The following is a 14,424-nucleotide window of genomic DNA, read 5'->3' as shown; positions in this document are numbered from 1 at the left end:
TAAGCGGATCCAGAAGGGGGTGCCCTGGGTGTGCGCCCCCTATTTTTTCTTTTAAAACAAAAGAAAAAAAATGAAAGTGGGCGCGGGCACCCCCCCCCCCCCTTTTAGGCTTTGAAGAAACATCTTTGTTAACTTTTTGTTTTGTTTTTTTTACTTGTCAGTCGATGAAACCTGGAAGTGGCACCAGAAAACTTTTGCACCCCCCCCCCTTTTCGGAATTCCTGGATCCGCCCCTAGGAGTGGTTCTCAAAACAACTCGTGCATGTACAATATATGGTTAGTTCCTTCTTTCACATTCCCATAACACACACACACCCGTGGGATTCATGATTTTAACAGTGACTTGACACAGTGCATGATATTTTTGTTTTATATCCCTCCAAAGACTCGTTAAAAAGATTATAGAATGGTTAAGAAAAATATGTTTGCTTATTGACGCACAGGGTCTGGTGATCACAGTGCCTCAGAGGGACACATGTTTACATAGCGGTCTACAAGGCCGATAGGATACCGATAGCACTTTAATTACACCATTGATGACAAGCATAGTACGATGTGGTGCACTATTCCATGAATGACCTCACTGTATAGCAAATTTTCTCCATCAGAATTTTGTTTCTAACATCATTGACATAGTAATGATGTGTTTGATCACATGACACGCTAATGGGCCAATCAGTAAATAGGATTTCATTAATGAGGGATATAAAATATATGTGATTAAAAGAGAGCAAGATGCACACATGACTTGAGCCCACATGGTGAACTTGGATCCACATGTTGCCTCATCTCCCTTCTCCATGATCCCTTTCCTCTGATATTGTTCCATTTGTTATGTACTCTGTGACCATGTAACTGTCTATCTTGCTCTTTGGTCAAATTGATATTGAACCATTTATAAATAAATGGATCTGATGACAGTTATAGTTACCATAAGAACAATGGTGGTGATGATGATGATGAAACAATATCAATAATGAAGATAATAACAATAATAATAATACCACACACATACATACACACCTGCACACATACACACACACACACACATACATACATACATACATACATACATACATACATACATACATACATACATGCATATCATCATACATGATAAATACACACAAAATATGCATATATATTATCTCTATAAACTGGAATATGTTTGCATACGTCCACGGGTAGGAAACCAAAGTAATAAACACACTTTGCTTACGCAGATACCAGAACCACAATGTGAAGTGACATTACTAAAAAATACTTTATTTACTCCAACTTTCTTGAGTTGTGGGTTTACAGAAACTTTATTTTTCTAAAAATGTTATTGCTTATTTGATATAATGAAATTTGCATCCAGGATGACAGATCAAATTTTGCATACTGTTCCTCCTTGCCTAATTCACTGTTATCACGGAAGGTAGGCATATGATATTGTCATTTACTTTTAAAACCAATGGAATTACAAACTTGAGAGCATCTGTACAAGTGGAAGCATTATAACTGAATGTACAGAAGAATGATACTGAGTACATCTACTGCTTCTCGAAAGAAAAGGTATGTAGAAAGTGCACGCTCTGTATCAGCAAGAGACAGTAGAATGGTAGGCAGGGATAAAGACCGAAAATAGTCATCAAATAAATACTTGATCAATATTGCAGATTGTCAAAGGCATAATTAACTATTTGCAGATGAAACAAAAACCCAGCTTTAGTGCTTCAAAATAGTTCTAAAATGTGTGTTAGGAATAGAAGCAACCAATGTGAAAAATTGAATCAGTTTAATTAATGTTATGTATTGTTAAATATACAAAATGTAAACAATAGATATAATAAGATTGTATCTAGACTAGATTGTCTATAGTTATGGTTTAATGAGAAACACAGTGATATCTCCCTATATTTTAGGTTTTATTGCAAAATTTGTATATGATAGGATGTTTTGTGATACAACTGACCTACACATATGCATCAAATGTGATAACTCTAAAATTTTTAAAATCACTGCTCCCAAAGATAAACTGTATCTTTACAATAACAATGTGATCATTTAACTTTGTATTTACACATGCTGTCCTCTGGCACATTTTCCCCAATAAATTGCTCAGTAATAGTTTATGGTCATTGTCAATTCCCCTTTCAACACTCCTTGAATCCTGTCGAACTATCTAAACATACTGAAATATCACAATTTGAAATTTACAAAATTAATCTTCACTCCAGCTCAAACACATAACCAGGCAATACTTTATTGCACTTTTTCCAACTTTGAATATATTGGAAATGTCCATAGAGATACAGTAGAATATGCAATTCAGACTTTTATGTAGACTACATTGTTACAGAAGAAGGAAAAAATGTTCCCTTTTTAACTTAATAAATGTAATGAAATATTCAGTGACTAAGATGAACTAATGTATCTATTCATCTATTTATTCATACCCACTTCATATCTTCCATTCTACAAAACAACACCCATCAGCAATTAAACAGCTTAACAAATTTTTCCTTTGACCTTGATCACAAAAGTTTTGGTTTATCATTTTTCATCTTGCTTCATCTTTGCTCATCTTTGTCCCACTTTGCAGCAATGTATGATCTCATCAACATACACCTTCAGCCGATAAAAGGATTTTACAAAAAGCAATATCATGCATGGATGAAATATATTTTGAAGAGGTACAAAACAATCAGGACAATCAAGAGAACCTTGACTTGCTCAGATTGGGAGGTAGACAAAATCTGAAAAATCCATCTATGATATTCATATGCAAATGTCATTTATTTCTAGTACAGAATGCTTGCTTAAATTTTGAAAGAAAAAAAAAATCTATTGAAGAATAGACTACATGAAAATGCCTACATGTATAAAGCCTTACTAATTTATCTATTCATTTATCTGTTTATTCATTTCTTTATTCATACCCACTTCATATCTTCCACACTCAATGATTTTGAACAGAAGATCTATGCAGTTCCAACCCCTCCCCCTAAAAAGAATCTTTAACTAAATCAAAATAAAAACAAAACCCATCAGCACTTAACCAGAACTTTTATTTTTCATCCTGATTGAGGTAACCAGGTTCTGGTTTCAGTCTAAAATGCATATTTCTGTCCACTGCACTCCTCCCAGTTTCTACCAGTTTATCCTGCTGTTTGCCAAGAGTCCTGCAGCTGAAATTCTCCTATGAACACTTTGTTGATCATATGCAGTTCTCCAAGCTCCGATGAGCTGAATATATAGCAGGATTCAAAACATCTGGACGTTAGGGTTGGTTTAGAAATCTCCTCGAGCAGAGCTGAAGATGACGCCCTGCACTCACAGACCGTCGCTATTGCTTTTTGTTGACTGGTAGACATCTAACAGGTATTCACGGGAAGCCCTTACCAATCCTGAGTATCTGGGAGGGAACAAAACTCAAGAAGACGAAGAGCATCAACTATCAGCGGCTTCCTTCGCCTTCAAGGGTGCGAATCGCATCTCCCTTGTGACGTCATGGGGCGCAACCATCGACCGCCGGGCGTAGCGGTGCAGGATGGTAGGGAGCGGGAAGATGTCCACCCACGCCTCGTCGTCGATCTGCTCGGCGTTGGCGTCAAACTTCAGTCCATGCTTCCGTAGCCTCAGCATGTAGTCCGAGTGATACTTGCCATCTGTGTAGTCCAGGAACCGCTGATAATCTCTTTGGATGTCCTGTGCGGAATGGGGGGGGGGGGGAGGGAGAGCAAGATTAAAATGCAGACAAAACCAAGTGATTATTTCAGGTGATTAACACACAGTGAGGAAAAGAATCTTCCATGATGCAGCCTGTACTACTGTAAAGCCAGAAATGATCACATGCATGAAACGCAAACTTCCCAAGGAGCCAGGATTTGAAAAAGTAAAAAAGCACGCGAAAGGTTATGTCTACAACAATGCATTGAATGCCAGTGGCAATTCACAAAAGTTTCGTTCCGCTGGCTCCACTTTGCAAATATTTCTGGTTTTACAGTATTCCTATTAGTCAAATGGTATATTCACACACAAATACATAAAAACCCCCTTGTCTGTTGCTTTGGCATTGACTCAGTGCCAAACTTTCTGTTCTTCAACCAACTAGTTGGATGTTATCATTTCAGCCCAAGATATAAGACATTACTTTACAGGCAAACAAAACCAAGCAATCATTTCAGGCGATCAGCAAAAGATGAGGAATCACATGAAAGAATCTTCAATGATGCATTCTACATTATTCCTTTTTTTTTGATATGATATATTCATAAAGAAATACATGAAAGCAATTTGTCTGCCTGGTTTGGCATTGACTTGACGACACACTCTCTTTTCTTCAATGATGGATTTTGTGTCCACTTGCATTTATCAGTGACACCATAAACACTGTATAAATTATTATACTGCGAGGGTTTAATTTTAGCAAATTGTTTTGTTGGACCACGAATTCAACGATACGCGAAAATGTCGCCATGTGCTAGGGTAATGGTACACGTACGATAGCCTCCATGTCAATTCGCGAAAACAGCATCTGGCAAAAATACAGTACAGCAATACAGTAGAGCAGGAGGGTCAGTGAATATGGAGTACAGAGGAGAAGGAAACAAGTTTACCTTGAAGTCTGTCTGTACCCAGTCTCTTGCCTGCATCTCATCTCGGAGCTCTCGATTCGTCTCATGGATACTGTCGATACAAAAAAAAAAAAAAAAAAAAGACTGGCAATATGTAATCTTTCTGTCTAAAGGTGTTATTCAAACTGTGTTAGAGTATGTCACAGAATTTCCATACTGTATAGAAAGGGTTACAAATATATCCCTCTCATCCATGGTACATACATTTATCCATCAACCTGATTTGACATCAATCAAATGTGAAAGTAGAATTGGATAATATATGCCACGCACTTTATGTCAACTTTATCTAAGTAATCACCTAACACCTTATAGAAAAAAAAATAATGACTGATTAACAACAAGAAATCCCAATGTGGAATGGCAAGGCGACTACTCCAGGGAAACATGGTCTCCCGCATCCTGCATAACATCGGCTGAGACCTAGAAGGGCTTTATTGCTTTTTTTTGGGGGGGGGGGATATTGATTTATTGGTATCATGTTGTACAGCTTGATCTCCTCTACATTATGGTGTCAATTTTAAATTATTTTCATTTTTAGTAAGATGTTAGAAATCAAAATCACAAGGGCACTATTTTACCGGATATTCAGAACAATGCTTACAAATCTATACCTACTTTTGATTAAGTAAATTTTTCACTTCATGAAAATTGCATGTTTCGTTGATATCTACGCTCAAATCGTAGAAGTTGCAATAGTGCCCTTCTGGTCCTCAGCTGACAAAAATATCTGACTTGAGACCTTGACACCTGATACTGTAAAACGAGGAATGTTCGCGTGCATTTTAATTTGGTGAATTTTGCGAGAGCCAAGATTCGCGAAATTAAAATGCACGTGAAAATTCTTGTCTACACTATAAGCACTGAATGTTAGAGGCAAGTCGCGAAAATTTCATGCCGCAAAGAAGGCCGTTGGCTCCAATTCGCAAAAATATCGTGTTTTACAGTATTCAGCAACCACTTACACTTTGTTGAGCCTCATGCATTCTTCTCTGTGTAGCTTGGCCACCCTGGCTGTCTCCTCTGCCGCCTTCCTTTCACACTCTGCCGTCGTTTCCTCTATGGCCTTCTTCAAGCGATGAGCAAAGTGAAACTGCAGCCATGACAAGGAATGGCACAAAAGAAATTAAACTTATTAATAGGATGCGTGCATAGAGCAGAGTGTCTCAACATCTTGATGAGCAATTTTCTCTTTCAGGTATGCCAAACTATTCTTACAGAGATGGTCAGCATACTTGCTCACAGTTTACATGTAGATGGAATGCATACATTATAGGATTTATACTGATTGATAGATTTCTGGCAGCAATAGATAGCATAAAATGTATTGTTGTAATATACTTGACTATGAGAATGTATATGTCGCGTGTTTTACAAACTACTGGCCAATACGTCAGTCAAAAGTATCACAAATACTCAAATCAACACAAGATTCTCATATTTAACTGCATGCACAGAACAGAATGAATGTGTGTATACTATAATAATTAGCATCTTGAAAGAAAAACATGGGGACAGAAATATCTCACCCTTGCAATCTTCAGTGCTCTCGCGACAGCAAATTCCTTGGCAACCAGGAACTGCTTGCGGAGTTTGATGGTCGTCTGCTCGATGGCATCTTCCACCGCCTTCTTCTTGATGCGTTCACACTCCTCCCACTGTTGTCGTAGCGCCTCCTCCTTCTCCTTCCGGAAGGCCCACGTTAGCTTGGCGATGCGCTCCTCCTCCATCTGGTCTCTGGCCGCTTTGACCCTCGCTGCCGTTTCTTCAGCGATCTGTGATGATTGAGTTTGATTTTCAGTTGTATCTATTCATCTGCATCTAACATACTTGGTGAGGAGGAGTCTTGTTGCTGTGGATGAGAGCTTGGGCTAAGAGCAAATGTCTGCTTCTTGTTCAAGCCAAAGTCACAAATGGCATCTAACAAATTGGGCTCAATTTGTTTGTTTTTTTTTGTTTGTTTGTTTGGTTTTTTTTCCATCTGAACTGCCACTCTCAAACTGAGAGCAAATTCATACTGCTCTGGACATCAGTTTGTCCAAGGCTCTGCTGTGTGAAAAGTTAAAGTCACACATAACTGTACAGAGCACCCACACCCTTAGCAGATCAGAATCCTGCACCTTGAAAATTAGTCTTGATTTTACAGCTTGGTTTCAAACACAGCTTCGGAATGCCCCATGTACCTCACGAGGGTTCAAATTTTCCATGCGACAGGGAAAGCAGGGCTGGCAGATCAGGGGGTGTGGGGAGGGGGGAGTCCAGAATTGGCACAAAAAAAAAAAAAAGATAGAATGTTGCCATGAAGGCCTTTTTTGTTTTGCTTGTTAGCTGATGAACCCAGGTGGCACCAGAAATATAAACTGGGTCTCCCCCCCCCCCCCCGACTTTTGAAAATGTGGTGCTGGTCGTGCCATAATGCCACCACAAGCCAGTACCAGGATGTACACAGTTGAAATATTCTTTTAGGGTGGGGTCTCACGCTATACAAGTTACTTTCATATACCATTCATTCATGTAAAGACTGATCTATTGACAGGAACGTAGCTAGGAATTCCATGATAAGAGGCTTGATGTTCTATACAAATAGAAGAAACAACAACCACAACAACTTGGCTTCTTCGTTTAGGCGAGAGTTTTTGGGATGGGCTGAGGATCGAAAACGGGGTCCCAGAGAAAATGACATCACGCTCCCTACCCGCCTGGCCTCCTCCAGGGCTCTCCTCTTCTCCTCCTCGGCCTCCCGATGAGCCCGCTCCAGGGATTCCTTCAGGATGCGGGCCGCTCTCTCCTCCGTCTCCTGGATGGCTCGTCTGACAGACTCCTCCTTGTCTAGCCTCCATGCCTCGTGGGCTCGGTAGTACGCCGCCTCTCCAACGTCTGCAGTTCGAATTTAGTGCATGAAAAGATTAATATGAGAGAACACGTGGGTCACATTGAAAGTCACAATTAGGAATAAATCATGTTGAAGAAAAAAAAAAATCAACCTTGCCTCTAAAAAGTCTCTCTGCGACTAGAACTTAGTAGAAGACTGTCTGAAGAATTCAATGTATTTTCACTTTTCCAGCACAATTATTGTAATGAAACAGCACTTGCCTTACTGTATCTCTTTCAGAAAGCAGAGGGAATAATATGACCTTTAACATATATTATGTCAGTAACAACTAGACGAGGGTATCAATTGTCCAGCAGTGATATCTTAAACTGCTGTAGACTTCTCATCCAGCGATGGCGGCAATTAAAACGTTAAACATATGCATAACTTGTGAATAAATTGTCTGATTTTCCTCAAATTTCATCGATGAATGTGTTCTACTAATAATATTGCTGAGTTAACTAAATCCACAAAATATATGGGTTTCACTTCCCCAAGTTCCCTTTAACTTTGAACAAAATGAAGAAATTCCCCAATAGATCAACCTAGACTGTACATTATAGACTCACATAGAAACAACCTCATTCATTCTCTAATTCATGTAACGTCAATGCTAAATTCGCAGTCTTGGGTAAAGCCACCAAAGGTCTGTTTTGAAATCAAGTCAAATTAAGTTAATGATTCCTAGAAGAATCATTAATTTTATAAATAATCGTTATGACTACATATGAGGATATGTTTAATTAGAACCCTGTATCGAATACAGCTTAGTTAATCATTACGAGCAACATCCATTTCGATCACCAAAAAGAGTGTCAGTGATCAAGTCACATAGTTCATTAGAATCTAACACAAAAACAGTCGAGTTAGAATCTATAATTATAACAACACTCATCAGCACTCTATTGTTTACTACAGATTTGGTTAACGTGTTAGAGTGTAGACTCTATTTTCGTGACGACAAAAGTAAATATCTGCTTGTCTGAAAAGAATGTCTCGTCAAATTTCATTAACGATATGCTGAATACTTGCTTGGCTTTGACAAGTTTTTGGTTTTATCATACTTCCTGCGCCTGCGGCATTCCACGCCACACTTTCGGCGTCCTACCGAGCCTCGGCTGCTCGGGGATCACCGGGCCGGGCGGGGAGGATCACTCGACTACTGTATTCTTACCTTCAACGTTTTTGTGTGCGATCCGCTGAGTTGTGAGCGTTGATCTCTCAAGCATACGCTCGAGTAATTCTGTAGAATTTTGCTTTCTTCTGCACGACCTCGTAGACATGATATCATCAGATTGTTATTGATAGTTATCATTTAAAAAGATTACTTGTATTTTGGATTGCTTGCAAAGTTCGGAGAACATATCTGTTCTTCGGATTGAGTTTACGAGTCTCTGCTACGATAACACTGCACTGTCTAGTTAGTGTGCATTAAAAAAGCGCTAAGCACAGTGTCAGTGCGTATTGTGTACAGTGCACCGATACACAGCAAGCTGTGCGCGTGGTAAATCCCTGGCAACATGAATATTCATTCCAAAATATGCAAAATATGCCAAGACTGTGTGAGACCTTTGACCTACATCTTTGGGTGTCACCGGCTAAAAAAATGGCGTCTCACATCGACAAGAATTTCCCAGTTGCCGGTTTATTGCCAAAGAATGAGACTGGTGCTACCGCTTTCCTCACCAAATATCCAGAGTATGATGGAAGAGGGGTAACAATCGCAATTTTGGATACCGGAGTCGATCCAGGCGCACCGGGTCTTCAGGTATGTATTGGTCGTCAGGGTTGTTCATTCGCTTTCCTAGCCGCATCACTCGTAGTCCCACATATTGCATGAAGCAACAGGAATCTGGGATTCGGGCATCCACGAGCGATCGGCATCCGGCATCATCAAGGATATCACACGATCGGTCGTAAAATTGTGGAAGATGTGAATTGGATGGAATGTAAACTGTCTGTCTTACCTTACATTGAATAATCCAAAATGACTAACTGCTCAGTTTGAGTTTCTAGTTTGTAATTGAGACCATACATATGAGGCATTATCGTGAAATTTGTCACCAGTGCAGTGACAAATTTCCACGGCAGGACAATTTCGCCTTTGACAGCTCGTGTATTCTGCGAGAGAGTGACTCGCACAATCGTAGTTGATCGCTGGAGGTCGCAGCGATCCACGACTGTGTGTTTCCCAGGTTCTTTTCGCTGTTTTGTCACATACCACTTCCGAACTAAATAAATCATAATTAACCTGTTTATTTTCCATCAACCCCACTTTTCCCTTCTCTTCAAGACCACGTACTCTACCACTTTTAGAATGTTATCTTATCCAACATGAAAAAAAATATAGAAAATTAGATCACAACCCACGACTTATTTAGTGTAAATTTAAGGAGACTTGGTAAACTCTCTATATACTGATCGTGGAATTTGTCACCAGCCCGTGTTAACTGCAGCCAAAATCCCATAGGTGGTGACAAATTCCACGATCAGTATATAGAGAGAGTTTGCAGAGAGTTTCCTATATATACTGATCGTGGAATTTGTCACCACCTATGGGATTTTGGCTGCAGTTAACACGGGCTGGTGACAAATTCCACGATCAGTATATAGAGAGTTTCCTGTCAGAATTATTATTTATACATAGTATTACAAGTTAAAGTGTGTGAGCATTCATCGTCCCGCCAGGAGATAGTGTATCAATAGGTAAATGCGTGGTGGAAATCTGTCACCGCTTGCCTCTTGTGTGAGGAGAGCTTCGCACGCACCGAACAAAAGCTTTCATTCAAAATCACGGAAGCGTGCAAGCGGTCTGATATTCGGGTACGTGTTAGAAGATGTCACCAGTGACAGGAAACACGATATGGCCACATATGACTGAACTCACGGGCTCACTTTAGGCCCTACACTGTAAAATTTAGTTGAAAATGTTTCCACACCATCGCATTGCCATTGGAGTGGATTAGACTTTAAGGATTTCTACCGTTAGATTCTATTTCTAGATCACTCTGGTTTCTGAATTCTCGATAGAATTGTAATTTCACAAAACCAAAATTACATAAAAATATTCATGACTTAAAATGTAAGATATGAACAACTTTATATTTTCAAAGTCAATAGTTCTAATCAATAGTCACTGAGAGAGCCGTCAGTAACGTTAGACACTTTAAGTTCTAGTTCTACGGTAAAAGTGGAAATTTTTGCGCATTTCCCGCAACCAGTAACTAGCGCAAAAATAAAAGCACACAAATATTTTTTGTGGCCATATGTTTCCTGTAGTTGATGTCTTGATTCCGCGGAATTAAAAACGTGCGAAACTCTTCTTACCGTCCTGAGCACGAAAAATTAATCGTGCAAAAATATCCACTTTTACAGCAAGTTTACACGAAATTAGTAAATAGGACTTCTAGTAGCTGTAAATTTGAATTACATGTATTTGTGTAGCTTACAATAGTTACATATTAAATGTTCTATTAACATAATTGTGATTTGATTCTAACGAAAAATGTGAAAAACTTTTTATTAAAAATATTGTGATTTGATTCTAATGATAAATGTGAAAAACTTTTTATTTATCAGCCTCCATTCTGCCTCCTTGAGCACCCAATCAGGCATTCTTATGTGAAGCTGCTGTCATCATCCTTGTTCATTGTAATTTGCCATGAATTTTGAAAGCTGCCTTATTCCTTATTCAAATCACCATAAATTCTGTAACTCTGTACCCAGTATAACTAATTTATAGGTGCTCATTTGCAAAAATCTGAAAATCTTCCAGAAGACTCCTTTTAGTTTTGTGTTGGTTTGCAGGGTACATCTGTACATGACTTAAACACTTGATATGGAAACTATCCTTCCCTTCTCAATTATAGATATATGTTTTGTTAATTCTCATTTTGAGTTTGGATTATCTTGCATTGACAGACAACAACTGAAGGTCTTCCTAAAGTAGTAGACATCATTGATGCTACCGGCAGCGGTGACGTGATAACCTCAACGGTTGTGGAAGTGAGAGATGGAGAGATAACTGGTCTGACAGGCAGAAAACTGAAGGTAAAATGCAATGTCCAATGAATCCATTAATTGTGGGCTCATGTGTTTTGTGAGGTTAATGTTATAGTCATTGTGTCACTCTTGTATTCATCAGTCTTTAGAAAATCTAAGGTTTTTCGGAGGGGGGGGGGGGGGTAGGGAAGGGGGAGGTGTTAGATTTGTGATGTCATCATGTGGTTTGAGTCTTAACCTGTTGAGGACTGGCTGATTTTGCTAAAACACACATTTTCCATAGACACTTGCCTGAGTATACTTGGGACTCATCTTCAGTGGGTTTATATTGTGATGAAATACAAAACATTGTATGTGCATTCAAGATATCTGTTCTTTGGATTTAATTTGGGTTTCTTAGCATCATCTTTCTTATAGTGTTCTTTTCAGGTCACAGGCTCTTTTCAGAAATTTAACTCGAATGTGCTACTGAATTAGTGTTGTTTGCATTTATGTGTTTTTACAATGTTTATAATTTTGATTTTCTTATGACTTAATATTATATAAACACATGTCACAGAAGTTTGATATCTCTGCATTTCTCTGTGCATTCAGATCCCATCGTCTTGGCAGAATCCTAGTGGGAAGTATCATATCGGCGTGAAAAATGCATATGAACTTTATCCCAAAGGGCTCAAGGAAAGAGTTCAGGTAAGATTATCCTTCTAAGGACAATTTTCATGTTCCAGACACTTTGATATAAGATGGTAGAAAAAAAAAAAAAATTTATATTCATTCTTGCTATGCTTCAAGAAAAAAAAAGAAGAAGTTTTTCTTTCTGTTTCCTTTCCAATTCATTTTTTATCCATTCTCTGCATAAGTATTTGTTTGTTTGTTTTAAGCAGATCGATCATATTCAAAGCATGTGATTGAAATTGTGAAATATTGACACATATTGATTTGATATTGAAAAATAATGATGAAGGCGTGGAGAGAAATCGCCTCTATTTGACACATGCATTAATACCACAGACTACTAATTCCAGGCAAGTCATGTAGTAATGTCTGCAGAAGAAATAAACTTTGGTGTCGCATGTCACCCATTCCTGTGTTTATTTCTCTATTGTTACTGTCTGCTTTACAGAGAGACAGAAAAGAGAAGCTGTGGGACACCTACCACAAAACGGCCATCGCCGAGGCAACACGTCAGCTGGAAGCGTTTGACTCCGCCCACCCGAACGTCAGCAAGCAGGAGGACAAGCTAGAGCGGGACAACCTGGTTGCCTTGCTAGAAGTTCTGAACAGCGCTGACAAGAAGTATTCCGACCCCGGGCCGGTCTATGACTGTGTGGTCTTCCATGATGGCCAGACTTGGAGGTAGGAATGTCCCGATCAAACAAACAAACTAATTAGCTAACTAACTAAATAACTAATGAACTAACTAACTAACTAACTAACTAACTAATTTACCAACTAACCAATTAACTAACTGACTAACTAACTAACCAACTAACCAAGACCAGCAAACACATTTGAGAAGTTGCATGTGGTCACTGTAGAACTCATTATTTCCCTTCCACCCTGATAGGAAAGCATGTAACTGTTAGCATTGTTTTCACTGTCCATTGTTCATTGAGACCGTTACATGTTTCTTATCTGATCCATCGCTTGAAAATATATTCTGCTTTCAATCGATATTTATTATTTACGCTATGTGCAGAAAGTAAAATTTATATTGTGGAAGCAAACTTCTCAAACCTCATATTTCCAATGCTGAGGCAGGGCAGAATGGTTTGTGGTAGGTATAGGCATGATTAAAAAAAAAACAGGATAGTCATTCAATGGCATGAACCACTTTGGGCACCATAATGGGGAAGAAATGTTCTATAGTAGAGGAAAACACAGCAACAAACGTTATTAGGTGAGGTTTCATCATGTTCACCTAACAAATTGAAAGGAAAGCCACACTCATTTGTTCAGACATTCATTGAGGTATTGTTGCCAATTTGCATGATTTATTTACTGCATATTGTCATGCTGAGTCAGATATTTTTTCTATTATCTTTTTCATAATCTCGCCTTGTTTTGTCAATGTGTGTGTGTTGTTTTTTTTGTACTGTTTGCTCATATTCACATGTATTTTTATATTTATATATTGAATCTGAAATATAGATTGAATTGAATTGCATTTCTCCCCCCAACCCCCCCCCCCCCCTTTTCCCTCCATCCATCTGCCCATGATTACAGAGCTGCCGTCGACACCTCCACCACCGGTGACCTGGCCTCCTGCACTCTCATGGCTAGCTACAAGGAAGAGAAGCAGTATGATACCCTCAGTACACTGGGTGAGTGAACCATGATCTGGGATTCACCAGGGACTATCATTCAGTAGCGATGAATGGCATCTTTACTCTCTAGAACTAACCGAGACTGAGTTTAACTGTGGTTTGGGTTTTCCACATGAATGTCGGTGAAGTGAGTTTGCTCAGTTTTTGGAGCACCAAGTCCCATCTTGACTTTCATGTACAATGTCTAGAAATTTTGTTAATGTGATTGCTTTCCCTGCCTGTTTGTCACTGTAACTCTGACAAAGATTCTGCTAGGATCGAAAGCTCAGGCCCCTTTTGACTCCATTCATATTTTTATTGAAACAAATGTTGAAATGTCAAACTGCTTGAATCCTTCCAGATATGTTGAATTACTCCCTCAACATCTACGATGATGGGAACGTCCTGAGCATCGTAACAAACTCTGGCTCGCACGGGACCCATGTCGCCGGTATCGCAGCAGCCCACTTCCCAGACAACCCTGAGAAGAATGGTGTGGCTCCAGGGGCGCAGGTCGTGGCCGTGAAGATCGGCGATTCTCGTCTGGGCTCCATGGAAACGGGGAGTGCGTTGGTCAGAGCGGTGAGTCTCAACATTACACTGTCAAACTAGAAAGATTTGT

At 39.2% G+C, this 14,424-nt stretch overlaps 2 protein-coding genes across 2 annotated transcripts in view; one reads left to right on the top strand and one right to left on the bottom strand.

Annotated features, from left to right (window-relative positions):
- Positions 1-1,240: 1,240 nt before the first annotated feature.
- Positions 1,241-8,885, bottom strand: LOC140244504 (uncharacterized). Its single transcript, XM_072324133.1, has 6 exons — positions 8,669-8,885; positions 7,318-7,499; positions 6,152-6,397; positions 5,588-5,715; positions 4,605-4,674; positions 1,241-3,693 (listed from the first exon to the last, which is right to left on the bottom strand). Exons 1-6 carry the CDS (start codon positions 8,775-8,777, stop codon positions 3,436-3,438), a joined length of 993 nt encoding a protein of 330 aa, XP_072180234.1. The 5' UTR covers positions 8,778-8,885; the 3' UTR covers positions 1,241-3,435.
- A 215-nt stretch (positions 8,886-9,100) lies between these two features.
- The window catches only part of LOC140244199 (tripeptidyl-peptidase 2-like), a 41,553-nt gene continuing 36,229 nt past the window's right edge, over positions 9,101-14,424 (top strand). The window contains exons 1-6 of the mRNA XM_072323831.1: positions 9,101-9,262; positions 11,416-11,544; positions 12,091-12,186; positions 12,620-12,852; positions 13,723-13,820; positions 14,164-14,384. Coding sequence (XP_072179932.1) covers positions 9,101-9,262; positions 11,416-11,544; positions 12,091-12,186; positions 12,620-12,852; positions 13,723-13,820; positions 14,164-14,384 — 939 coding nt within the window. The remainder of the gene's footprint in view (positions 9,263-11,415; positions 11,545-12,090; positions 12,187-12,619; positions 12,853-13,722; positions 13,821-14,163; positions 14,385-14,424) is intronic.

This window comes from Diadema setosum, chromosome 21, assembly GCF_964275005.1.
Source record: "Diadema setosum chromosome 21, eeDiaSeto1, whole genome shotgun sequence".
NCBI lineage: Eukaryota > Metazoa > Echinodermata > Echinoidea > Diadematoida > Diadematidae > Diadema > Diadema setosum.
The sequence above is the reverse complement of the archived record's forward strand: the minus strand, read 5'-3'. Positions and strand labels throughout refer to the sequence as shown.